This window comes from Bos indicus x Bos taurus, chromosome X (genome assembly GCF_003369695.1).
Source record: "Bos indicus x Bos taurus breed Angus x Brahman F1 hybrid chromosome X, Bos_hybrid_MaternalHap_v2.0, whole genome shotgun sequence".
Classification (NCBI taxonomy): Eukaryota; Metazoa; Chordata; class Mammalia; order Artiodactyla; family Bovidae; genus Bos; species Bos indicus x Bos taurus.
Window position 1 is genome coordinate 86,783,323 of NC_040105.1, and position 27,769 is coordinate 86,811,091.

The window sequence follows — 27,769 nt, forward strand, 5'->3', positions numbered from 1 at the left end:
ATGGATTACTACAATAGCCTCAAAACTGGTCTCCCTGCCATCTTTCAACCCATTCTCTGCCCTGTTATTTGAGTAATCTTTAAAAAAATAGCAATCTTATAATACCATTTCTCTGCTTAAATCTATTATCTACATGATTAAATCTAAAAGCTTATAAATGATATATAAGACTCTTGGTGATCTGGCCCCTGCCTTGGTTGACACCACAGACCTGAGCAGAACAAATGTCTTGGAATTCTGAGAATCTAATATCAATATATCCTTTTCCTTTTTCCACCTCTGGTCTTTACTTCATATTGTTCCTTTTGCCTGGAAGGCCACCCCCTGGCAACCCCATTCACCTGGCTAACTTTTCTTTGAAGCTGAACTCAGAGAGACCTCCCTCCTCTTCCCTCTTCTGTGTGTGTTAGTTGCTCAGTCATGTCCAACCCTTTGCGACCCATGGACTGGAGCCAACCAGGCTCCTCTGTCCATGGGATTCTTCAGGCAAGAATACTGGAGTGGGTTACCATTTCCTTTTCCAGGGGATCTTCCCAACCCAGGGATTGAGCCCATGTCTCCTGTGTCTCTTGCATTGCAGGAGGATTCTTTACCCACTGAGCCATGAAAGGAATGGCAGTCCCTCTTCTACTCCCCTGAAATTTGGGCTTGGATGACCCTCTCTATCTTCCTCTGTCTGGGCTACTTCAATCATAGCACGTTTTACTCTGCTTTGCCATTATCTATTAACATCTGCATCTGGCCCCAAGAGGGCAGTGTGGTCAAGAAAATTGGACATATTTGAAACTATAATAATAATAATATCACTAAAATAACATTAATTATGTTATTATGTTAAAATATTAAATGTTAAAAGCATTTGCTGTATGTTTTAATCCATGTAATCCTTATGTAATCCTATGAGATGAGCAGCTATTGCTGAAGTTGAATCAACAGTAATTGGGGATGGATTGAGTGAGAGGCAGAAGAAAGAATCTCAGCTGATTGCTAGGTTTCTGACCAGAGCAAGTATAGATGGAGGTGTCATCTCCTGAGATAAGGATTACAAGAACTAGAGGAACAGGAAGAGTTTGATCAGGGTCGGGGAGAGAAACTTACAGTTTAGGGACTGCCATTCTTTTCATGGCTCAGTGGGTAAAGAATCAGCCTGCAATGCAAGCAACACAGGAGACACGGGATCGATTCCTGGGTTGGGAAGATGCCCTGGAGGAGGAAATGGCAACCCACTCCAGTATTCTTGCCTGAAAAATACCATGGATAGAGGAGCCTAGCGGGCTCCAGTCCATGGGTCGCAAAAGGTTGGACACAACTGAGCAACTAACACACACATTCCTTTCATAATTTTTATTTCCAGAAGCTTCAGGAATAATGGGAGTAATATACCTTTTCTTCTGATTGACAGGCACTTGGACACCCCACTGTCAGTCTCGGAACAACAGAATCACCTTGCAGTATTTCTTCATTAGCCTGCTGGAAGCAGGAGGGCTATGTTCTTGGCACCCTGGCCTTTCTCCCACCTTATGCTCTGGTTCGTGACTCTGGGAAGACAGCGAGGACAACATGGCCTTGCATCTTTCAAGCTCCTGTGGTGTTTGTGGCTCTTGGTCCTTATGTCTCTCCCACTACAGGTGTGGGCGCCACCCTACAAGATAGGGGTGGTTGGCCCTTGGACTTGTGATCCATTGTTCTCAAAGGCCCTGCCTGAGATTGCTGCTCAGTTAGCCACTGAGCGGATCAACAAGGACCCAGCCTTGGACCTGGGTCACTCTCTTGAATATGTGATTTTCAATGAAGACTGCCAGGCTTCCAGGGCTCTCTCCAGTTTCATTTCCCACCACCAGATGGCCTCAGGGTTTATTGGACCTGCCAACCCTGGCTACTGCGAGGCAGCCTCGCTCCTGGGAAACAGCTGGGACAAAGGGATTTTCTCCTGGGCTTGCGTGAATTATGAATTAGACAGTAAAAATAGCCACCCGACTTTTTCTCGGACCCTCCCTTCTCCCATCCGGGTGCTGCTAACTGTCATGAAATATTTCCAGTGGGCTCACGCTGGAGTCATTTCCTCAGATGAAGACATTTGGGTGCACACAGCCTATCGAGTTGCAAGTGCTCTTCGGAGCCGCGGCCTACCAGTAGGGGTCGTCCTGACCACAGGACAAGACAGCCAAAGCATCCAGAAAGCTCTCCAGCAGATTCGCCAGGCAGATAGAATTCGCAGTGAGTGCTTTCTCGGGGCTCAGCTTTCAATGTGGCTTCAGTGAAAGGTTTCTAACCCTCACAGCCTAGGATAGCACATTACTCCCCAGTTCTTCATGCATTTGCCCCCTTTCAATCACACTCAGGCCCCAAGACTGTCCTGCTTCAACAGAGCCTATTTTATGAACTGAGTACAAGTACAAAGACCTCTGTGGTTCAAATGCCCTTGGGTGCCAGTGCCTGCTTTCAGCACCTCAGTGGGGAAGATTAGCATCAAGAGCAGCTGTGGCCACACACCCTCCATGCTCTTAGGACCTCGGCAGTTTCAGATCAGCCGAGAAGGGGTGTTCTTAGAGCTTTATTTTTGTCCAGTCTAGTCACTGAAGTGAGATTTCCTTTTGATTCCCTTCTGGGTACTTTCCCTCATAGGTGCCCGGTGCCCCTGGTTCATCACCTCTCACTTAGAACGTGTCTTCTCTGGACTCCAAAATGCACACCCACCCCTTCTTGCTTTCCAGTCCTTGAAAACAGGGTTTTTCTCTCTCTGCAGCATACAATGGGCTGATATGGAGGGACATAGCTGATAAAAGAAAGCATATTAAAATGAGAAACCTACCCAAATTGTAACCATTCCCCTTCCAAGAGAAGTTTTCTGTTCAAAGATGATTCTTGCAGAGACCATGGAGCAACTGTGAAGCAGCCAACTGACCCACTGACTGAGGGCAAGTTGGGTGCATTTTGGGGAAGGGGAGGACTCTTCCTGATCTTCTTAAATCAGATGGATGTGTTCTACATATACTTACTGCAAGCCCTTGTGACACTGGGTCTTGATTTTTTTTTCTATTCTAATTGTTTAATCTCCACCTTACCTTTTTCTGGAAAGTAGCAGTGATTTGTGGGAACACTGCTCATCCGCTATTGCAGTCATTCCATCACTTTAAGACAGATAGCTCAGAAACTACTTGTCAAACTGATTACTTCTAGGATTAGTCTTGGTCCCAGTCATTTCCTTAACATAACAATGCACTTGTTAGAGAATGGTCCAGCTTGGGGCTGGCCTGTACCTAGAAGCTCAGTTTAAGTTTTGAGTGTCTCCAGTATTGGACCTTAATTATGATCATTTTGGGAGGATGAGGGCAAGAATATTTAATTCCAGGAACTACAGTAGTCTGCTTCTAGCTGCAGTCTACAAGATCCTATAAATGTTAAGCAATCAGTATGGCTCTGATTACTTCATAATAGACCCTGATACTTTCAAAGCAGAGCACAAAATTATTTTCAAAGATATAAAGCCATTTCCAGGGAAGAGTCATGCCAGAAACAAGCTAACATATTTAATATCATAACTTTATAATATGTTACAAATCTTCATGAAGCCCAGTGTCTCCTGCAAGTTTACATTCCATGAGCATTTCACATCCCACCCATTCTAAATAGTATACTCTTTAAAATGACATTTTGTTCCCTACCATGAAATGTTAAATAAATCCAGGCCCCAAAGCTCTTTGGGTTTTCAGACTGAGAGAAGTTAGGATTGAGTGCTCAGCACCCACAACTCTTTTGAGGCAGGGAGGTAGCAAATACACTTATTATCGCCCTACTATTAGAGATTCGTTCCCTTAGGTCAATGGTTCTCACTCCACCTGCACACTGGAAATACCTGGACATCTATTCAAAATGATTGGAGCCAGAGTGCCACCTCCGGATATCCTGATGTTCTGGTGGTGAGGGCCCAGCAAAGGTACTTTAAGTAGCTTCCCAGGTGCTTGCAAAATAAAGCTAGAGTCAAGAACCATTGCTTCAAGTTCATGAAAATGCAAATAAACTTTCCCTACTTTAAGTTACCAGATATTTTTTCTTAATATGACTTTGTTTAATCAGATTGTTTTCTGTATAACAGTGTGAATCAGCTTACTAAGGGAATGAAAATTTTAAGATGGGGGTGAGAGAGTAGATGGGGGCAGAATGGAGGTGGGATCCTGGAAACCTAGAGAGGACGGTATGTGGTTATGGAACAAAGGAAGACCCTGAATAGGGAGAGAAGCAACAGAAAGTGCAATAAGGACTCAGAAAGACAAAGTGAGTGAAGACAAAGCTGTGCTTGCAAGGATTTTACCCTGGGTTTCTGACAAAACATAGGCAGACTCAGATGAGGCATGCTGGGACCTCAGCAACATGAATCAGAATGTGGGTAGGTTGGGGGTGGATGCAGGGAAACTGAGCCATTGGTTGATCTGTGGTCTGAGTATGACCTCTGGCAGTTCAGTGTGCAGTATCCAAGAGTGTGTGGTACTCACACTTGGCACAGCTAGTTGTTGGTATCTGAGGGCACCCCAAGTGGTTCGTGGGATATGGTAGAAGGATTTGCAGAAGAGGAGTGAGTCTTAAGGTAAACTTAGTGTCCACTTGATCATTGACAGTAGTGTACCAGCCATTAGGAGCATGAGAAGCAGGATTCAGAGTATGAATGTAAATTGAGTATCAGGACTTTAGCCACGAAGCCTGAGGTTCAGGGCACATCTCTGGTCCCATCAGAGAATGGGAGATCTGGTGAGAAACTAAGTTGGAAGCTAAGGAGTATGGTGGTGATTTTGTCACTAAGTCATGTCTGACTCTTGCAACCCCATGGACTGTAGCCTGCCAGGTTCCGTGGAACCTGGGTCTCCTGCATTGCAGGCAGATTCTTTACTGACTGAGCTATGAAGGAAGCCCCAATGAGTATGGATTGGGCCAACAGAACAAGTGAGGACAGTTACAGTACACCAGATTCAGCACATACTAGATCAAATCTCTGTTGACTAAAAACACACACACACACACACACAATGTGAGAGTTGTGAGTAAGTTTTATCTGGGGCAATATGAGGACAGCAGCCCGGGAGACAGCACCTCAGATATCTCTGAGAAACTGCTCCAAAGAGGCAAGGGGAAAGGACAGTATATATGTGATTTTGGTGAAGGAGGAGTACATGCAATCAAGCACATATTTTTTTGTAGAAAGTTTCTGCTGGTCTTGGGAAGCCTGTGCTAGTCTTAAGAAACAGCCATCACCATGAATGATTTTAGTGCTTTTCTAGATACAAGGAGATACAAGAATTGGGGTCATAAAGTTAGCTCCTGAAAATATCTAACTGTCTGAGGACCTGTCCTGCCAGTTTGCTGGAGCACAGAGTGCCTCATCTCTGCTTTCCACCCTGAACTCCTTCAAGGGGTGTTGAAGGTCAGCAGCTGGAGCGGCACATGATTCAATCCTTGTAGAGGTAGATGGCAAGCACCCATGACAAGTGCCAATTTGTGGTTGACATTTCTAGCTGATTTTCTAGCACCTTTTGACTGGGACTAGAAATATGATAATACTGTATATAGTATTTATACAGTATAGTATAATATGGTAATAGTATTCCTAGCTGTTAACTATCATAACTGAAAAAGCACTAAGGTTTTTGTGGTGACCTCAGCTGAGAAGGACTGAGCAAGGCAGGACCTGGCCTCTTCCTTATTCTGCTGGATATGAAGCTACTTCTTAACACTATGGACCCGCAAACAAACCTTCAGGGTAGGACCTTTTGGGATGTACAAAATATAGTAGAAAGGGATCCCTTCCTTTGGAGAGGACTGGCAATGTTTGGAAGTAATGGAAATAGTTGGAAGACTGATTTCGTCTGACCTACTCACAATAACAGTGACCACAGCCCCACGTGACAGTGGCAGTGGTGGTGGCATGAGACGTAGTGGTGGGGAGCGAGGGTAGAGAAAGTTAGCTTATTACTGGCTGGTATGCCACTTCTCTTTCACATAAATTTATGTTTCTGGTGCTCACTGGGCTTCTGGGTGGCTCAGTTGTAAAGAATCTGCCTGCTAAGGCAGGAGACATGGGTTCAATCCCTGGGTCGGGAAGAGCCCCTGGAGAAGGAAATGGCAACCCACTCCAGTATTCTTGCCTGGAGAATCCCATGGACAGAGGAGCCTGGTGGGCTGCAGTCCATAGGGTTGCAAAGAGTCAGACACAACTGAGTGACTGAATATGAGCATAAGCATGAGTGCTCACTGGCACCTTACTGGAGTCAGAAGGAATATATTTCTTAGAAACCGGTCTAAATTGTGCTTATACGACAGCAAGACAATGATAAAATTTAATTGTAAAGATGATCATAACAATAATAATGGTTGTGGGCTTTCGGAAGGGGAAACAGCGGGGGCGTTATTAGAGGCTGCCACTGAGACAATGAAAACTCTACAGTTTACAAGGTATTTGCATATAGATAATGTCATTTAATCCTCTGGGTTATCCAGGAGAAAGGTATTCTCTTTTAAGTTTTACAACACCTGTGGCTCTCACATAACAAGTAGGTAGATACAGACATCACTAAATCAAAGAATGGGGTAAATGAAGTCCCAGAGAAGTCGGTATTCCGTTTCTCCCAGATTGTCAGCTCATTTCCTTTAAGCTTCAGAGGCAATTACCAATTATCTTTGTTTCTGAAAAACTCATAAAGGAGAGATATTGATCAAAGACAAAGGCCTCAACTTATGGTCAGGGCTGCTGTGTGTGGTTATGGAAGTTGGCCCTACACAAGGGAACCTAGCTGAGTGGACATGAGGGCCAAAATTCGTTCACTCTCCACTTCTTAAACCATGAGTTCTGTTGGAGGTTTTGATCCAGTGGCAGGAAAAAGCATCTCTCACAGGCTGAGCACCTGTGGAATTGCAATTACCCAGAAGTTCTTTTGCTAATTCTCACAAAGACTAGCAGGAGGCCCCACTGAAAAGCTCTTTAGAGAACTTTTCAAATGGCTATTTCAATCCCTCCTCCCTTCTCCTCACCTTTTTGCCTATCAATGCTTGGCTGATTGTGAAATCCTTTCAATTTGGGTTTACCAGGCTGTTGAACCATTTGGGGATTCCTTTAAATCCTTCCAAATTGGGAATGCTTAGTTACAATATGATGTTCAGTAACTAGGACACTGTCAGAATGTCTTTCTCTTGTTCTTCAAAATCAGATACCTTATTACTACCTCATTGTCAGGGATCTGGCCAGCCTCTGCCATCTGTTGAAGATTCTTTTTTTTTTTTAATATAAATTTATTTATTTTAATTGGAGGTTAATTACTTTACAATATTGTATTGGTTTTGCCATACATCAACATGAATCCGCCACAGGTATACACGTGTTCCCCATCCCAAACCCCCCTCCCACCTCCCTCCCCGTACCACACACACACCAAAAAAAAAAAAAAAAAAACACCAGTAATAATGACAACATGATAAAAGCTAATATTTATTGAGTATTTACTATATGTTAGTCATTTTGCAAGGGTTTTATATGGGCCATCTCATTCAATTTTTGCAACAGCCCTGTAAACTAAGGCCAATTACTATTAAATGCACTTTATGGGTGAGACTTTGGAGTCTAAGAGAGATTAAATACTTGCCCAATACCACATAACTAGTGAGTGGACAAAGGCTGGTAAAGAATCTGCCTGCAATGCAGGAGACTCAGGTTTGAACCCTGGGTCGGAAAGATCCCATGAAGAAGGGAATGGCTACCCACTCCAATATTCTTGCCTGGAGAATCCCATGGACAGAGGAGCCTGATGGGCTACAGTTCATGGGGTTGCAAAGAGTTGGACAGGACTTAGTGACTAACACTTTCACTTTCATGGATGAGATTTGGAGGCTGCTGCTGCTGCTAAGTCGCTTCAGTTGTGTCCGACTCTGTGCGATCCCATAGACAGCAGCCCACCAGGCTCCTCTGTCCCTGGGATTCTCCAGGCAAGAATACTGGAGTGGGTTGCCATTTCCTTCTCCAGTGCATGAAAGTGAAAAGTGAAAGTGAAGTCGCTCAGTTGTGTCTGACCCTCAGCGATCCCATGGACTGCAGCCTACCAGGCTCCTCCCTCTGTGGAATTTTCCAGGCAAGAGTACTGGAGTGGGGTGCCATTGCCTTCTCTGATTTGGAGGCTAAGAGAGGTTAAATGGTTGCCCAATATCACGTAACTAGTGAGTAGGAGGGCTAGGCTACGTATTCAGGTTGATCTAAAGTAGTGCCTCTTAAACCTAAGTGTGGGCAGAATCCCCTGGAAGGCTTACATCCCTCCTCCAGAGTTTCTGACTGGGCGGGGTGGGGGGGGGGTTGGGGGTTGGGGGTGGGGGTGGGGAAGTGCTGGAATAGAGCCCTAGAATTTGCATTTCTAACCAGCTCAAGGTAGTGCTGATGCTGATGGTTCCAGGATCATACTTTGAGAATCACTGGTTTAATGAAAGACTTAAGCTCTACTGCCTCTTATGTACTTGAGGAATGCCCCTAAGGCATACTCACTTCAGATCCTGTGTTCCATGGTGTATAATGCAGCCCTTCCATTTTTCTCTCTGGGCCCACTGATGAAATTCTTTTAAGTGCCTCCAAGTGATAAACATTATCCCATTTTTCCTACAGTAGTAACAATAGTGATAGTATAATACTATGACCAAGAACCTTAGTGCTGATAGGGAATTTGGTATAGTTAATGTAAATCAATGTGAATGGTGAAAGGACAACTTGCTCTCATGAATGGGTCCACTATCAGTGATGATATAATTATTGAAGACCCAGCCCAAGAGAAAATCTATAAACATCTAGGCTTCCTGCATTTAAAGCCCTCATCTGGGCTTCCTTGGTGGCTCAGTGGTAAAGAATCTGCCTTCCAATGCAGGAGACACGGGTTTGATGCCTGGGTCAGGAAGATCCCCTGGAGAAGGAAACGGCAACCCACTCCAGTATTCTTGCCTGGAAAATCCAATGGACAGAGGAGCCTGGCGGCCTATAGTCCATGGGGTTAAAAAGAGTCGGACACAACTCTTGTGTGTGTTTGAACATACACACACACACACACACAGATCTGCATAGCGGTTTAGGAAAAGTTGAACAAAACATATGTTGCAAGATATAAAGGAATATTAAAAATGTAAGCTGCGCAGTAATGTGAAGGCAGTAAAAGTACTTGTAATATCAGTTTTACTGGGTATGAAAAAGCATGATCTAATACAGACAGAATGGCCATTGAATGTAATATGTGTCTGACAGCATGCTGAGCTACTTGAACCAGTTCAACACTGGTGGCAGGTACGTAAGTGGTGGTCTCAGGACTTAAGGCTAAAAATGCGTGTGGTGTCCTTAATTGATAGAAATAACCACACATCATGTACTGTGGTGTTCTAAAAGTATGGTTTTTGGGGGCATCCTGCACTGAATCACACTTTGGGGTGGTGGTTGGGAAACATGCAGATTCTAGTTATGTATCCTTTTTATAGAGTGGGTGGGGGAGAGCTGAGAGGAGAATGGTGTGAATCTGCTTCTATCAGGCTGTGGCCTCATGGGTGTGAATCCTGGGGGAATGTGAGACCTGGGATAAATCACACTGGATACCCCCTTCCCACTCTGGACTGCTTATTCTCTCCCATCTCTCTCAATATCCGTTAACATGAAATAGGTTAAGATGAATGCTAGTGGTAGGAATGGAGAAGGCAATGGCACCTCACTCCAGTACTCTTGCCTGGAAAATCCCATGGATGGAGGAGCCTGGTGGGCTGCAGTCCATGGGGTCGCTAAGAGTCAGACAGGACTGAGTGACTTCACTTTCACTTTTCACTTTCATGTATTGGAGAAGGAAATGGCAACCCACTCTAGTGTTCTTGCCTGGAGAATCCCAGGGACGGGGGAGCCTGGTGGGCTGCCGTCTATGGGGTCGCATAGAGTCGGACACAACTGAAGCGACTTAGCAGTAGCAGTGGTAGGAAATGTCACAAAAGGTTAAAATGAAAATCAAGGACAGTAGAATGGAGGGTTTCTGTGGATTGGGAGCAGTGTTGTAGGCTCAGTGTTGTAGGTTATTCACAGTGTGAATAGGACTTCTAAAGAACTTCTTCAGCACTAGCTAGTGAAAACATTTTCATCTCACAAGATGTGAGACTGGGCTCAGATTTCTCCACTAAGCACTCTATAGCCAGGAATCTGGGAGAAATAAACTTTGCTTTTGGAGAAACACAGTTTCTATATCTCAAGGAAGTATTAGATAGAGTATTTTAATATAGGAAGAGAAGTAGGAGTTGAGTGACTTGGGAATTAGCTTCTAGAGTTTCATGACATTTCCTGCTGCTAGCATTGAAGGGTTCTGAGCACCCTGCCATAGTGTGTACCACAGTATGAAGACATAGCTGTTAGACAACTCAAGTGGGGCTCAGGTGGCTCAGAGAAAGTGCTAGTATCATATCCTGGTGAGATGGGAGCTCAGGAGGATGTGTTTCCTGGTCCTTGTTTAGGCCATAGAGTGGCCTGACAGTTAACAATCAGGACGGAAACTTACAGATTAATATTATTCAATGATTACCTGTTGACCTAGACCTTGCCAAGGATTTAAGGTTTCTGTCTACTAATCCTTTCCTGACAACTTACAGGTAAAATCCCATTTTAATGAATGTCATTTTGAGATAATAAAGCTATTTAGTAAAATAATCATGTAGAACAGGTGCATCCATAAATCCTTATTCACGAAGCACACAATCTATTAAATTAAGCTGGTGTTGTTTGAATTCAGTATTTATGCTTTCTGTTTTAATCATGTTCAATAGCAAAGTCTTACCTTGCAAAAAATAGAGTATACTGTGATTGTTCCCTCTTGAGTCTTCCATTTCATCATCTGTAAAATGATGAGGGAGTAAGAGGAGGTAGATGGTCTCAAAGAGTCTTTCCAGTCATAAAAATTCTGACTCTTTGCCTGAAATGACCTCCGTGTGGGCCAATGAAAGGAAAATTAAAAATAGAGGTTCAGGTTGAGGGTAAGGTCTTGAGCATAGTTAATGGCACAAGCATTAAAGACAGGCATGTTAGTATCTACCTGCCCAGCAAATATCCCTTTGAATTGTTCCTCCACACTAACAATCTGAAATGCCCATGTCTCACATCTCAAGGAACCCACAAAAGATACCCAGTTCATAACTTCTGTTTCTGAAATTTTCAAATATTCATTGTATACTTGGTGCATAATTATGTACCAGGATACAGAAATAAATAAAATACAGTTTTTTTTTGTTTTTTTTTTTTTGCTTCAGGGAACTCATGGTTTCATAGTAGAGGCTGACATAAATAAATAAGGGCAATACATCTTGTAAGTGCCATGATGGATGTCAGTTCAGTGTACAGTGGGGATCTAAACCAGTGTCATAAGTTGGTACCCTGGAAAAAAAGTATGGCAGATGGAGATTTGTCTGCAGGAAGCTTATTGGGGGATTGCTTTCAAGGACAACGTCTGTGAAGGAGAGACAGCAGTAGGGTTGGAAAGAGAGAAATTAAACTGTCATGCAGCCACAACAAAGGTCCCAGCCAGTCCCAGGGGGAACTCTGCAGCTGGGATGGCCTTTCAGAATTGTCCAGAATTAAGGAGTGTTGGCCTTTATGCCTCCATATTGACCAGTCACTGGGCATAGGCTGATGCAGAGAAAGGCATGCAGTGTTGTTGACTTAAAAAATACAGTCACAACCTGAAAGTAGAGAGTTATTTTATTTGGTGGGAATGTTCAGGACTCTGAGCCTGGGAGACAGCATCTCAGTAGCTCTGAGAAAACTGCTCCAAGGAGGCAGGAGGGGAAGTCAGGCTATATGCAAGTTTGTGACAAGGGGAGCAGGCAGTCTGATCATCAAAGATCAGGTATCAAGTTAAGGAATTTAGCATTCTGTGTAAGGGCAGATGCAAGCCTCTGGGCTCGCTGGATTCACTCCCTTCACATGCAGCTCAGCCTTTGGGGGCAATCCTGTGTCCTTGTTCACCTTGCTTCTTGCATCCCCAGCTCCTCAGCAATCATGGTGGGGGGCGGCAGCATCCGGTGGATTGCAGTTTTGGGAACCCTCATTCACATTTGGAGGCCAGAAATCGCTGATGGCTGTGACATTTCTTGCTGATTAATATGGCAGGAGATATTTTCATTTCACAGTGTGATAATAATTGTTTAACAGCCAGTTTATGGGGGAGGAGGGAAAAGCCCTGATTTGTAGCATTTGCTGATTCCCATGGTTTTGTAATGCCCACCATGGCCAATTTCAAGCTACCAACATGACATTAACTAGCTCAGAAAATCCCTGAAAATATAACCATTGGCTCTTGTGAACCAGCATGAGCCGGCTCCAGTACACTACTGAGGGGATACAATCTTGGGAAAGGTGGTTCTCCTCACCTGAGACCAGTTCCGAGGGAGGTATCAGCTATTATCTCCAAACAATCCCAAAAGCTAGGAGAAAGAATGTTTCATTACTGAAGGTTGCATCTGGCTGGCACACTGCAGCACCCGGTACACATAGTGTATGTTAAAATATTTGTTGTATTTCAACCAACACAAAGCACTTAGTTTTATATGTTTTCCATTCAGTGAAGTAATTTTAATATTCCTTTCCCAGGTGGCGCTAGCAGTAAAGGACCCGCCTGCCAATGCAGGTAGACATAACAGACCTCAGTTCAATCCCTGGACTGGGAAGATCCCCTGGAGAAGGAAATGGCAACCCACTCCAGTATTCTTGCCTGGAGATTCCCATGGACAGAGGAGCCTGGCGGGCTACTGTCCATAGTGTCACAAAGAGTCAGACACGACTGAAGTGACTTAGCTCAGCATGCATGCACAAGTTAATTAAATGAATTTTATCTCTCTTGGGTAACCTTGGTCTCATCAATTAATCTGTCTTTGTAGAAGAAAGATGCCAATACTAACCTACTTGCCAGAGGTACTGTTGGAAGAACTGGCCAGCTACCTGAAGCACCTGACAAAACTCAATTTCCCCCTCAATGGACATGTGACTGTACCAACTTGACCACAGTGATTCGTATTTAATGGTATAGCCAGATTTAGGGAACTCTGGACCTTCGGTCCTATTTTTTCTCCTAAATCCAATCATTGCCTTGTCAGACCTCCCTGCCACTCAATTTCCCCATTATACAATGTGTGATTATGAATCAGGGAGGTTGAATTCCTTGTGTGGTTCATGAACTAGCTCCCAAGATATCCCTAGAGTCTTCAATGGAAAGTTTGTGCATCAGAATATATGTAGAACCTCTCAGGATAATAATACTGAAGGAGCTAAAAGGTCATTTGAAAATTCAAGTTATGGTGTATGTGTGGGTGGGTGTGTGTGTTTGGTGTTTAAATCAACTTCATAACTTACTAGGTATGCCTTAAAAAATGAAGGATACTAGCTCTACCTCAAAGAAGACATTTTCTGGGGGTATTTAACAACTGCAAAGATTTTTGAAAATATAGGAAGCAATATGTAAATGCCCAACATCAGTCATTGAACGTAGTTTAAGCATACTCAGTTCCTGAGATTAAAGTTTCCATGTAAGCATGTATAATTAATATTTACCAATGGCAGTAGGGTCTTTGCCTTTCTTCAAGGAGCTCAGAGTACTTGCCAGGCATTATCTAATTAAACCACTCAATGTACCTGTGAAATGCATTGGAATCTACATTTTAAAGATGTGGGCGCTGAAGCACAAGTGGACTTAAACTAAACTCATTTAGCGTGCCAAGGGCGAAATTGGATATAAGACTTTCAGTCTCATTATCTAGCTGCCATTCTTCAACCGTGGCCAATCCACTCTATTCTAGCATAGCCTTGCCAAACAACATAGTTTCATAAGTCTAGGAAGAATTGGAGTGAATGCAGAGTAACTCCAATTATAAGGAAGTGGGATTTTCAAAAATTGAACAGATCACCTGTAATATTATAGCAGAGTATGAGTTAGTGCCATTCATGTTCTATAATGGCCTTGGTAAGTGTGGGAACACTTGGTCAACATCTGTTAGAATGTATGTTTGTTGGAGGTAGGCAATAAAAAGCAACAGTGGCTATGGGAAAATCTCCCATCTTCTTCTAGGTGTTTTATTCTTAGGTATAATAATAGTTACCATTTATTGAGGGCTTCCCTTGTGGCTCAGCCACTAAAGAATCTTCTTGCAATCAGGAGACTCCGTTTCGATCCTTGGGTTGGGAAGATCCCCTGGAGAAGGGAATGGCTACCCACTCCAGTATTCTTGCCTGGAGAATTCCTGTGGACAGAGGAGCCTGGTTGGCTACAACCCATGGGATCGCAAAGAGTTGGACATGACTGAGAAATTAACACACACATACACCATTTATCAAGCACTGTGTGTTAAGCCCATTATATGGATTCCTCCTTCAGTCATCACTACCATCCCCTGAAGTAAATATTTAGGCAGAGAGAGGTTAAGTAACTTACCTAAGGGTGGGCATACAGCTAGTAAGTGGTGACATTAGGATATAAACCTAGGTCTTCTAACTCCAAAGCCTTTCATTATGCTACCTCCCACTTGGTAACTTTGTTCTTATTCCCGTCTAGTGTTCGACACTGCAACCTGTAAACACGTCTGATTTTTCCCTATTGCCTAATCAGAGTCCCTGAAAATACCTCAGCCTCAGCTCAAGGTTTCAATATCTTGCTCATCTTGAAGACATAAGATAGATATCATTTACAAATTGGTTATAGTACATTTATTTGTTTCTCCCAATCTGTAGTGTTTAGTTCTGTATCTTACTAACATTTTGCCGCCATAACCTCCCTGCTTTGTTGGTTTCAGTAATCATCATGTGTATGCATTCGACTTTGATTGGGGGAGAGACTCAGACGCATCTCTTGGAATGGGCTCACGATCTGCAAATGACTGATGGCACCTATGTCTTTGTTCCCTATGACACCCTGCTCTACAGTTTACCTTATAAGCATACCCCCTACCAGGTTTTAAGGAACAACCCAAAACTCCGGGAAGCCTATGATGCTGTGTTGACCATCACAGTAGAGTCCCAAGAAAAGACCTTCTATCAAGCCTTTGAGGAGGCAGCAGCTAGAGGTGAAATTCCTGAGAAGCTGGAGTCAGATCAAGTAAGTGCAGATTCACAAATTAATCATGATCAGAAAAACTCAAAAATCAGGAAGGTAAATATTTTTCCTATCAAGTGCCTCTATTCCTGAGGAAACTCAGTCAATAATAGGCAACTGCACACAAGTTAAAAACACCTTATGTTTGCAAAAAACTTTTGTAAAACAAAGACACATTATTGGAGTTTTTATTTTTATTTTTTATCTTCAAGCTACCCATAATGACAGCATACAACCATGAAAAAGAAACAAAATGTGTTTAAGAATAGGGACACAAAACTTTAATATATACTAGTGCTAAAATACATATTTTATATATATATATATATACATATATATATATATACACATATACACACACACATACATATAAGTGCTGTTCAAAGGAGCCTAGTAAAAATGAATCCTATTTCTGACCCAAGTTCTGATCAATTCAACAATAACAGCTGGTATGTAAGAAGATACTGGCTTCATTATTGATAAAGCTGGTATTGGGGAATACAGCTTCTGTCTATGTGTATTTGAGTTTCCCACTATTGAATCTGAAGATTGATCAGCCTTCTCCATCTAGTCACCAGCATTACCAGACCTCTATATTCCTGCCCCATGAGGGCATGCCTTTCATTTAAATGTGTAACCTAAAAGAGCATAGTGGAGTATGTACTCCCTATAGGGAGCTCACTCTTAAGAGAAAGAAGTTAGGATGGCCTGGGATACACATGTTTAATTCTGTTTCCAAATGGATCAGTCAAAGTCACTCCTCCTTTGTGGGAAGGAATGAGTAAGGTGGTGAAGAAGTTCAGTGTTTGTTTTGCTAGTAGGGCTGTCTGTATATGAAAGGAATCTTTGGGAATGGGGAAGAATTCCTCCCTAATAATATATAAGAAATAATATATATAGATATATATGTATAGTTGAGTATATATATAAACATATTTCAGATTCAAATCACAGCCAGAGGGACTAGTGGAAGAAAAAATAGTGGAGACAGGAAGAAAGCAGAGAAATGAATGGACAAAAACAAAATGGGTCAAAAAATGGACAAAAGACAAAAACAAAGAGGGAGAAATAAAAAGAAGACAAGGAATATGAAACAAAGATGGGGAGGCCAAAGATAGTTACATCAGAAAAAATATAGAGGGAGTTTTTGTTTGTAGCTTAGAGGCCAGACATAGAAGGCACTCATTTTTAGAAGTATTTAGAATGGCACATAAATAAGTTGAAAAGTTCTAGCATTTGCTAGCATAGTGTATTAGTTATAATGCTCTGGCTGTAACTAACAGAAAGCTCAACACAAGATAACCCAAGTAATTTTTTTTTCCAAAACTGGAAGATATGGGGACTTTAGGGTCAGTTAATTCAGCTGTTCAATGACATTATCAGTGAACCAGGTTATTTTCACTTTTTCACTTTACAACCATCGTATGCTGGCTTGCTCTCATGCTGGTTACTCTCCTGGTCCCAAGATGACTGCTACAGTTCCAGACAGCACATCCAAGTGGAACTGTCTACAAACGGAAGTGAGAAATGTCCCTTTCTTGTGTCTCTTTTTAAAAGTGAGGAAATCTTGCCAAGAATCTCTTCAAGCAGACTTCTCGCCATACTTTCCTGATCAGTCATGTCCCATACTCATGCTAAATTGAATAATTTAGAAAGAAGAATGAGACCATTATGACTGACCCTATGGTTGCTGAAAAAGTATGCACAATTAAAATTGAGATTCCATTAGCAAGGAAGAAGGCTGTCGTGTAGGCAATTGATTGTGCCTAACACATTCTCCATGATCTTCTCCTTTGTGTATATTATTTATTCCTTTATTCTGTGCACTGCCTTTCTATCTGAATGGATAGAAAGGTCAACCCTAGGTTTTCTTATCTCTTTCTGTCCTGAGTATTGATAGCAAAGATTTTGCTGATTCTTGTTCTAATAAAAAAAGTAACTAGCACAGATATTAACAGTTTTGGATTTGAACTTTATTGCCACTGATAAGTTTATAATAAATCTTTCTTTTAGGAGACACACATATATTTATTAAAAACAATTCATTGATTTGGTAAAGAGTGGCAAGAATCCTGCAGACTGCCAAGAATGGTTGCTCAAGCCAGTTGTTTGGTGTATTCACAGGCAAGCAACCAGATGGTGAATTTTTGTACTTTTTATCCAATGATATGGTATCATATAGATACAAGACTAAATCATTTTTTTTTACTTTAATCACAGGATTGAGGGACATAGAAAGAAGTGTGTGTGTGTGCACGCGCACATGGGTGTGTGTATCTGTGTGTGTAATACGTGTATGTGAGCAGATATTTTGATACAAAAATTTCAGACCTTTTGCTCTTAATAGTTGATCCAATCTCTTTGAGCTGTGGAAAACATAAGGTAATTAAGGTAAAAAAAGACACCATTAGTTTGGTTGCTAGGCAGCCTGTACTGTGCTTTAGACAAGGAAATAGAGCGAAAACAAAGACTCTAAAGCTTATATATAAAGAAAGCTTGTTTAGATGCATTTCTGCCCCCACTTTGCAGGTGCCTTGGCTTTGCCTTCATAACCAAAGAGTGATAGAAGTGTAAGATAATTATTTTCACATCTCTGATAAACAAAAACCCCCTTTCCCCTAAATTACCTTGCTAAAAGGTATTTTTAAAGGCAGCTAGTATAGCAGAAAGAGCATATGGTAAAGAGTTAGACAAACTTGGTTTAAATCTCAGCTTTTCCTTTTGCTAGCTGTCTACCCTTGGGGAAATTACTTAGATTTTTGAGTCTCAATTTTACCATCTGTAAAGTGGGTTAGTAATCTACAGCTGTTAGGATTGTTGGGAAGATTAAACAAAGCAATATGGGTAAAGTGACTAGCAGAGTGCTTGACTTACAGCTACTTCCTTTTCACCTTTTGTTTTTGGTTAATGACCTTATTGGTTGATGGTGACCTAGCCTCTAAGTTACAGTCTGACTTCAGCTTCCTACTCTCTTGAAGTTTTACGATTATTGGCAAAGAATTGCTCAATAGTTCCTTTGCTTACCCCTGGACTCCTGTTTTTTTTTTTTCTTGTTCAATCAACAGATCAACAGCTATTTATTACGCACATACCATGTGCCATGCACTATGCTGAACTTCAGATAAGAGTAAACAAGACAGGATTTTTGTCAGTAGAATTGGAGCCAGTTCATAAAAGCCAATTGTGTGCCTCTTTTCCCAACACTGTGTTCACTGGCATCATATTGGTAGATTGAATCAGGCGTTGAGAATATTTATGCCACATAAATTGGTAAATGCTACAAGTAAGAGGTAAATGCTACAAATAAGAGGTTTTTCCCCTTCTCTTAGAGCTATTGCTAATATTTACTAGCACATTAATTGTTTCCAATCTTATGGGGCTTAAATTCTAATGAAAGAGAAATTGTAAATGAGTAAACAAATATATGAGAAAGGTGGCTATATTTTTCCCTTGCCCAATAACTTCCAGTGGAGTTGAAAATTCAAAATATAGAGGCTATATTGCTTAAAGCAATGGTTTGCATCCTTTTAGTTTATACAATTGCATCTCCAAAAAATTAAAAACAAACAAACAAAATTATCAAAGCAATGCATGCACATAGTTTTAAAGGTCAAGAAATACTAAAATGTTTTGTATCAACAAGGAAGTCCCTAGGCCTTCCTCTCACTCTTCATCAGAAACAACTACTTTCATGTCTTTTAGTTCTCTCTTGTGGTATTTATATTTCTAAATATCACACTGCTACTGGTTTCTTGATTACTCTACTTTGGATATTATTTGCTCATTTCCTATTATAGTTAAAGATTGTTAGCTCTTATATACTTTCTTACCCTCCTTCAGACTCTCAATACAATTATGTCACACCTTTTAGTTAAATTCATATTTTATGTTTTTAATATTTTACCTGTCTAAATATCACTCATATATAATCCATGTGGTATACTATAGTAAGAATTCATTTCAGTTATAACTTTTGATTTTTACTGGAGTTAATAATTGTTTTATTTTTATTTTTTTTCCTTAATTTAGATTTCCAAGTCTTTCTGCACTGTCTGATAAAACTATAGAATCCTTTCAAAACAATTTTATACATGGCAAAATCTGTTAAATCCCTTATCAATTTTGTTTGTTTTTCCCAAGGCTCTCTGTCCTCCTATTCCAATCTAAACTTGTTGCTCCCTAAGGTTGCTGTACAACTATTATGATAGGATCTTCCTTTTTGCCACTTTGGAAATTCCTTTTTCTCTTTCTTCTGTGTTGGATTCACTATTCATGACTCTCATGACTCCCATTTTCTTGTTTACGGTCTCATTTTGGTGGAGCACATCCTTTAGCAGATTACGAGAAAGATAAACGGGAGTTAAACTTTCAAAATTTTACACTGTGAACTTTTATTCTAGCTTCACTATTGATTGATAGTTTGACTAAGCTTGTCATAAATATAGGTTGGCTTCCCAGGTGATGCTAGTGGTAAAGAATCTACATGCCAGTGCAGGAGACTTAAGAGACACGGGTTCAGTCACTGGGATGGGAAGATCCCCTGGAAGTAAACCACTCCATTATTCTTGCCTGGAGAATCCCCATGAACAGAGGGGCCTGGTGGGCTACAGTCCATAGGGTTGCAAAGAGTCAGACACAGCTAAGTGACTTAGCACTTCAGTCATGTCCGACTCTGTGCGACCCCATAGACGGCAGCCCACCAGGCCCCGCCGTCCCTGGGATTCTCCAGGCAAGAACACTGGAGTAGGTTGCCATTTCCTCCTCCAATGCATGAAAGTGAAAAGTGAAAGTGAAGTTACTCAGTCGTGCCCGACTCTTAGCGACCCCATGGACTGCAGCCCACCAGGCTCCTCTGTCCATGGGATTTTCCAGGCAAGAGTACTGGAGTGGGGTGCCATTGCCTTCTCCCAGTGACTTAGCACAGCATAGCATAAATATAGATTAAAAATTATTTTCTATTAGCACTTTGAAGACACGGCACTTTGTCTTATTTCCATCATTGGTGTTGAGAACTCCAGTGTCATTCTTATTCCTGATCCTTTTATGTAATGTGTTTTTACTCCTCCTTATCTTCCCTGGAAACTTTTAAGGTTATCTCTTTATTCCTTATGTAATGAAATTTCATGATTATGCCTGGATTTTTGACATGTATTGTGCTGTACATTTGGTAGGGCCTTTCAATCTAGAAGTTCCTTCTGCCTAGAAAATTTTCTTTCTTTTTTTTTGATAATTTCCTCAACAACATTGTCTTTGTACTTTCTGGAAATACCACTAGTTGATATAAGATTGCCTGGGTTGATTTTTTTTTCTGGGTTGAATTTTTAAATTGTCTTATTAGTTCCCTTGTATCACTCGTATCTTTGTTTTTAGTGGTTTTTCCTGAAAGAGTTCCTCAATTTTGTGTTCTGACTCTTTTACTGATTAAGTTTTTTTGCCATCATGTTTTTAATTTCCAAGAATTAATTCTTGTTTCATTCTATTTTGTTATAGCATCCTGCTTTTGTTTCAAGAATATATAATTTTCTCTTATTTCTCTGAAGATACTCATTATAGTTTCTTTGAGGTTTTCCTTTGCTCTTTGTGTCTCTCTCAGTTCCTAATTTTTCATACTTCTTTGTTTTGGTCTCTCTATTTAATCTTGGAAGCTTTCCTTAAGTGATGATCCTGGCTGTCTGGTTATATTTAACAATGAAGCTTTAAAAGAAGGATTTGAAGGTTTATGTCCATGGAGGGCATGTTGACCTGTAGGTTTAAGTATCAGGGAATTGACTTGCCAGCTGTTTTTTTTGTGTGCGTGTCAATATCTGTAGATCTTGCCTCTTGGGCTAGTCACTTTCTTCAGAGAAGAATGCTTCGATCTCCTTCTGGGAGTTGTAATCCTGGTTGTCACTGTTCTAGGAGCCATGTTGGGAGAAGTAGACTGGGATTTTCATCATTAAGTATGAACACTTTAGCTTCATAATTCATTTTTCTATGGCTCACCTCATTTTCACTGTCCTTTGGGTCAAGTGTTCCAGCTCTGGAGCTGCTCTGAATCAGTTTAACCTGTTTCCTGCAGAGATTCGGCTCTCCTTGGTAGAGGTAGATGGCAGAAATCTAACTGTTCTGTACACACACATTCAAAGCTACCCCTCTTTTAGTGCTCTGCCTAACCCCCACTTCTGTGCATAGCGCCTCTAACTCCTAAGCCCTTCCAGGTTTCACAGGGGCAAATCTCCTTGTTGCTTACCAATATTCCCCTCTTCAGGTACTTAAATTTAATCTCCCTCCAGTCTGCTAAGCAGGTTTCTATCTTCATATTCTGTGGTTCAAGATTATAGATGTCTCCTAATACCATTAGTGGAGAAGGCAATGGCACCCTACTCCAGCACTCTTGCCTGGAAAATCCCATAGACAGAGGAGCCTGGTGGGCCGCAGTCTGTGGGGTCGCTAAGAGTCAGACAAGACTCAGCGACTTCACTTTCACTTTTCAGTTTCATGCACTGGAGAAGGAAATGGCAACCCACTCCAGCGTTCTTGCCTGGAGAATCCCAGGGATGGGGGAGCCTCGTGGGCTGCCATCTATGGGGTCACACAGAGTCGGACACGACTGAAGCAACTGAAGCAGTAGCAGCAGCAATACCATTAGATGTTGAGTTTCACTGTTTCTGCTTCTTGTTCTCCTTGGTGTTTGGGAGTGATGTTTGAGAAGGGGAAGAGAGTGAAGAAAAAAATTTGATTTTTCTGTCTTTAATAAGGAAGCCATGAAAGGAAAATAGAAGTTACAAAAGGTATACATGATACTCTTTTATTGGTTAGTTTACCATCCATTAATTAATTTAGCATGTATTTATTAAGCTCAGTTATAACATGGTAAGTAAGAGCATGGGCTCTGAGGGAAAAGTACTGCAAATTTACTTAAGCTCACCATATCTTCACTAATTTTAAATTGGGAATAATAACAGTACCTACCTCATACAATTATTGTGAAGATTAAATGAGTTAATACACATAAAAGAGCTTGGCTGGCACCTAATGACTCCTCAATAAATGTTGATTGTTATTATTAATGTTGTTATTTTTATTATGATGATGGCCTAGGCATTCTGCAGGTAATGTAATGGAAAGCAAAATAGAAACAAGATCTTTCCCCCACTAAGGTGAACAGGTTTACCATTTCAGGATGCTAAGGACACTGGGTCTAAAACTGGGACTCTGTTATTTATTGGTGATGAAATCAAGACTGGAACAAGGATCTTGAATACTAACTTCTAGGATGATATTACCAGAGCCCTGTGCTCCTCTTCTGAAATACAAGCAATAGCAGCTATCATGTAGTCCACGCTTATTTTGTACCGGGTAATTTACATAAATGGTCTCATTGAATCTTCAGTCCAAGCCTATAAATGAGGTATTATCAAGTGTATGGGGTCGCAACGAGTTGTCATGACTAAGCGAGTAAACTGATTGAAATCCATATATGGGTGATGAAACTGAGGCTCAAGGTAACTTGTCCACCGTCATACAGCTGGCAAGTGGCAGAGCTAGGATTCCAACCCAAGTCTAATACCAGAAGTACCAGAACCTGACCATTCAACCACACAATAGCCTTTTAAAAAATTAGATAATTTCCCATGTCTAGTACTTTACTCAAAGTAACATTACTAAGAGACTAATACTTTGATTTGAATGGATTTATTGGATCGTTTGGGGCTCCTCTGGTGGCTCACTGGTAAAGAATCTGCCTGCAATGCAGGAGACGCAGGAGACATGGGTTTGATCAATGGGTTGGGAAGACCCCCCTGGAGGAGAAAATGGCAATCCACTCTTGATTCTTGCTGGGAAAATCCCATGGACAGCGGAGCCTGGTGGGGTCGCGGTCCATAGGGTCGATGGAGTTGGACACGACTAAGCACACACACGCACACAGACACACACACATTAGATTGTTTTCCTCTAATAGAAGAGGTGATAGGACATTATGGAAACATGTAAAAATAGAAAAATAAATCTGAATGGAGAGATTGGGGGGTGGGATATCAGTGACAAACTTTCTAATTTGGTCTCAGCATGACTGGACAAGGATTACACTTTGTACCTTTATATATTGGCACAAAAAGACTTCTGAAATAAGGTTTTGGTTCCTGCCTTCTTCACTTTCATTGTATTCCCAATCCTTGTTTTCAATGAAATTCTATTGGCTACAAATGCATGTTTCTAGAACACATATTTTGAATATTTTTTCCAAATGTGACCTTATTTGGCTAAGCAAAAGAAGTCCTCTGGATTTCTCAGCAAGCCTGGGGGACCTGAAGCTCCTACACGTATTGTTTTCCATTACTATAGATATGGGTGGTTAGCAGGGGGCTGCTAGGCTGATGGGGATGTGGTTAAGACTAGAGCTTTCCAGGATGGGGGCCTACCAGACAGGTTGTCCGAAAAGGTTGCCTGCCGCTCATAGTGGCTACAATTGTCTTTGTGCTTTATTCTATATAAAATAAGAGTGTGATGTTCATGAGTATCATGCCAAACAGATTAGGCTATTAGCCATTTCTTGGCTAAGTTCAGGAAATTCATTATTGGCGGTACCACCTTTAATTACAAGAATTCAGTTACCTTTTGGTTTCTTGATCTCTGTATGCACCTGGCTTTTTGTTCAAAGGTAATGTTGCCATTTTGTCCTTCAAATGGTGCTTTCCAAGCCAGGTGTATATATATATATATGTGTGTGTGTGTGTGTGTGTGTGTGTGTGTATTTTAATGTACTTCCAAAGTCAAAATTCTTTGGAAGCATTTTGTGTCTTTTAAGCACAGTAAATCTGAACTGATAATAGTCAACTTAATGACAGCAAAAATCATTACACTGAACAAATTCAAATATCACTGCTCCTGACCCAGACCTTGATTTCCTGGACACAAGCTCCAGAAGGCCTAGGGTAGCTAAAATCACTGAAAGTCACTCAGTTGTGTCCAACTTTTTGCGACCCCATGGACTATACAGTCCATGGAATTCTCTAGGCCAGAATACTGGAGTGAGTAGCCTTTCCCTTCTCCAGGGGATCTTCCCAACCCGGGGATCGAACCCAGGTCTCCCACATTGCAGGCGGATTACCAGCTGAGCCACAAGGGAAGACCAAAATATCTGAGTAACAATGAAAGATTAAATCTCAATTATCATTCATTTATTCACAGTTCATTCATTCTGATTCAGGTCTATACAGTAGTCAAAACCAGTAGGCTGAGTGGTTTCACCATTCTGATCTGTGATATAACAAGGTCATCTGCCTGACAAGTAGGTCCTGCTAATCCTGTCTTGCTTCTTTGGAACTATAGTCAGAAGCCAACACAGAGGGTTGTAAAGAATGTTCTTACTTCCCTTGTCCCATCCTTTACTTTTTCTTTTCCTCATTATGTGCAACAGCTGCAACTACAGAGCTTTTGCTACTAATGCTAACAGAGTATGCCTTTGGCTTATGGGAAGGGGCAGTTACCATTGTTGAAGGCACAGCAGGTAAAATGGCAAAACCAGCTAGAACACAAATCTAAGCCCTCACAGCGAGAGTGGGTCATAGTGACAGCCCCTCTTTTGCAAATGAATGCTATTGCCACAGCTGTGTTCTTTCCCTTAGCTTCAAGTCCCCCTACCATACTTTTTGTGGCTCTTTGTGTGTGAGTATGTGCATGTGTGTGTATATGTGTGTGATATGTGGTGGAAGCTAGAGAATCCTGCAGGATAAGCTTCAGGTTTCATTCATCTTGGGAAGTTGCTGTCAGTGAGTTTTAACAGGGGTCAATCCGAGAGATCTGAGGGCAGCGAGGGCTGGTCAGCTGAAAATCCCATGGGATGAGTCAGCCTTGAGGTGAGGATATTGTTTTAAGAGTTCAAATCTTTGCTTTTGGTGGTAGGTTAGATGCAGTCCCTTTCCCAGAAGGCTTTGTACCTTTCGAAACAGAATACTAGCATTCTCCCTGCTTTCAGGGACTTGCTGCCCTGTGGGTTTTTACTCATTTGTTTTACTAGTATTGATTTTATCCTCTACCTTCCAGCCTTCACTTATTGTCATAACCTACCAAGCCCCAGGGAACAGGCAGACTCTTGCAGAAATCCTAAATACAATTAACTGGAGCATCTGAGAATGTCAGGAGGGAGAGTTAGTGCAGCCCCCTAAAGGGACCTCAGTGTGTGCTAGGCAACTAAGTGTGGATGCCTTAGTGGCAGCACATGTCATCCATTCACCATGCTTATTTCTATAGTGTGTGTTAAGGTAGGGTGGTGAAGGGGGATCATTGGAATAAAGTTCAGAAAATTGAGATGTTGGTTTCTTCTCTGCTATTAGTTAGCTCTGTTGCTGGGGCAAGGTCTTTGGCTTGAACAACTGGAAGAATGGAGTGGCTTTTAACAAAAATAGGAAAGCCTTGTTGTAAATGGAGCACAAAGATTTGAGATAAAGATCAGGAGCTTGATTTGGGAGAGATACCAAGTAAGCAGTTGACTGTATGAGTCTAGAATTTAGGAAACAGGTCTTAACTGGAAGTGTACATCTGGGATTTATGGCATAGAGTGGTATTTAAAGCCAGGAGAGCAGAAGAGATCACCAAGGGAGTTAGTTTAGATAGAGAAGACCAAGGACCAAGGACTGAGCTGTAGGCACATCAATGATAGAAGGTCAGAGGAATTAAGAAGAACCTATAAACAAGCCAAACAAAAAAGTCTGCAAGCCAAATTGCTCCCTGAACTAGATCATGATTTGGGAAGTTTCACAGGAGTTCAGAACTAGAAGAGACCATAGAGAATATGTATTTCAATCAAGAATGCTAAAATGAACAGAATCAACAGACTTGGGTTCTAGTCCTGATTTTACGCCTAGGTGAGTGACCATGACCCTTGCAGGACATTTGATCCTGTCCCAAATATCCGTAAGAAATTTGGTCCACACCAAAATGTCCTTGATATTTGGTCATGACCAAAACACCTATCTACATTTGGTTCATAATACATTTGGTCCTTGCCAAATGGTCCTTGATATTTGCAGGACCATATAGTCATGTTCAAAACAGCCATAAGATGTTTGGTCCATGCCAAACGTCCTTGATATTTGGTCTTCTCCAGAACCATTTGACATGGACAGAATATGCTCATGGACATTTTGGACAGGAACAAATGGTCCTGCAAATATCAAAGAGCTTTTGATGTGGACCAAAATCTTATGGCTGTTTTGCTGTTTGTTTGTTGTTTTAGTTACTAAGTCGTGTCTGACTCTTGGCAACCCCATGGACTGTAGCCAGCCAGGCTCCTCTGTCTATGGGATTTCCCAGGCAAGAATACTGGAGTGGGTTGCCATTTCTTTCTCCAGGGGATCTACCTGACCTAGGGATTGAACCCTGGGTTCAATCTTTACCACTGAGCCACCTGGGAAGCCCATATGACTGTTTTGAACAGCAAACCAAATGTTTGCTAGTCGACCTTGACCAATCACTTAACATTTTTGGGACTCCTTTTCATATCTAGGAAGTAAAATAGACTGGATGACTCCATTCATGATTATGTATCCTCAATTTAGAGAGGAAGAAATTGAAGCCCAGAGAGGGGAATAGTGACTTGTGCAACATATGGCATTAGGAAAAGACCCACAGGCCAGTGTGTCTTCTTCTATACTGTTGGTCTTGAATCCTGTGTGAATATTAAAATTTCTGGGGAGCTTTTCATAATTCTGATTACTGGGTTCCTAACCTAAAGTGTTTCATTTTGTTAGCTGGGTTGGGTTTGGCATCAGTATTTTTGACATTCCTTGGGTAATGCTAATGTGCAGCCAGGGTTGAAAACCCCCTGCTCTTCATTTTCAAGACATGACAGTGTTTTGCTAGCTGCTACACCTCTCTGCATCTTCATTTGTATTTCTAACAAAAAAAAACTAATTCACTCAATTTTAAACCCTTTTATTCAGATGAAGATTGTTACAGGAGGATAGCTTTCTAGACTTTGTGAAACTGAAGCAGCAAGTATTGGCTTTCCCTGAAGCTCAGTAAAATGGCATGACCATAGCTTTCTTGAACTCCATCCTAGAAGTGAAATGTTATGAGAAACCATGAAGCCAGTGTTGGGGCAAGGCGGGTGGGGGGGATCATTCACTTTTCTTATCCACCTTTTTGGAAAATGGATACAAGGTTTGTTCCAAAAATAAACTTTCAAGGTTAATGAGTGAGGTATCAGACACAATAAACAAATGCTTTTTTAAAAAATCATATTTATGTAGGAGGAAGAATCATGTTGTTCACTGTAGCAGCCTTACTGCTTTACAAGGGCTTCTCACCAAAGCTTTGCCACTTTACACAGCAATAGATTATGGGGTTTTTTGATTAAAAGCCACCTTCGCCAAACACAACAACATTCGGCTCTGTATTTGTGGGTGTGTATGTGTCAATATGTATGTCTGCATGTGTACGTGTGGGGGTACGTGTTTAAAACTGTATTGTAGTGTTAACTTTCTCTGGAGTGCATGTATCTAAGAGAATAACCATTTTGAATAAAGTCGGGACAGAGACATGGACTATGGAGACACATTATTTACAGTCTTACCACATATACCAGCCACTCTAGTAGTCCCAACCAAATGATTTTACCATGCATAATGCCCCAGTAATTAACCTGGTAAATTTCTTTTGAGTGCCTCTTGTCT

At 41.4% G+C, this 27,769-nt stretch overlaps 1 protein-coding gene across 1 annotated transcript in view; it reads left to right on the forward strand.

Moving 5' to 3' along the window:
- Nucleotides 1-27,769, forward strand: part of GUCY2F (guanylate cyclase 2F, retinal) — a 150,198-nt gene that overhangs the window by 12,953 nt on the left and 109,476 nt on the right. The window contains exons 2-3 of the mRNA XM_027535057.1: nucleotides 1,403-2,217; nucleotides 14,815-15,116. Coding sequence (XP_027390858.1) covers nucleotides 1,488-2,217; nucleotides 14,815-15,116 — 1,032 coding nt within the window. The 5' untranslated portion in view covers nucleotides 1,403-1,487. The remainder of the gene's footprint in view (nucleotides 1-1,402; nucleotides 2,218-14,814; nucleotides 15,117-27,769) is intronic.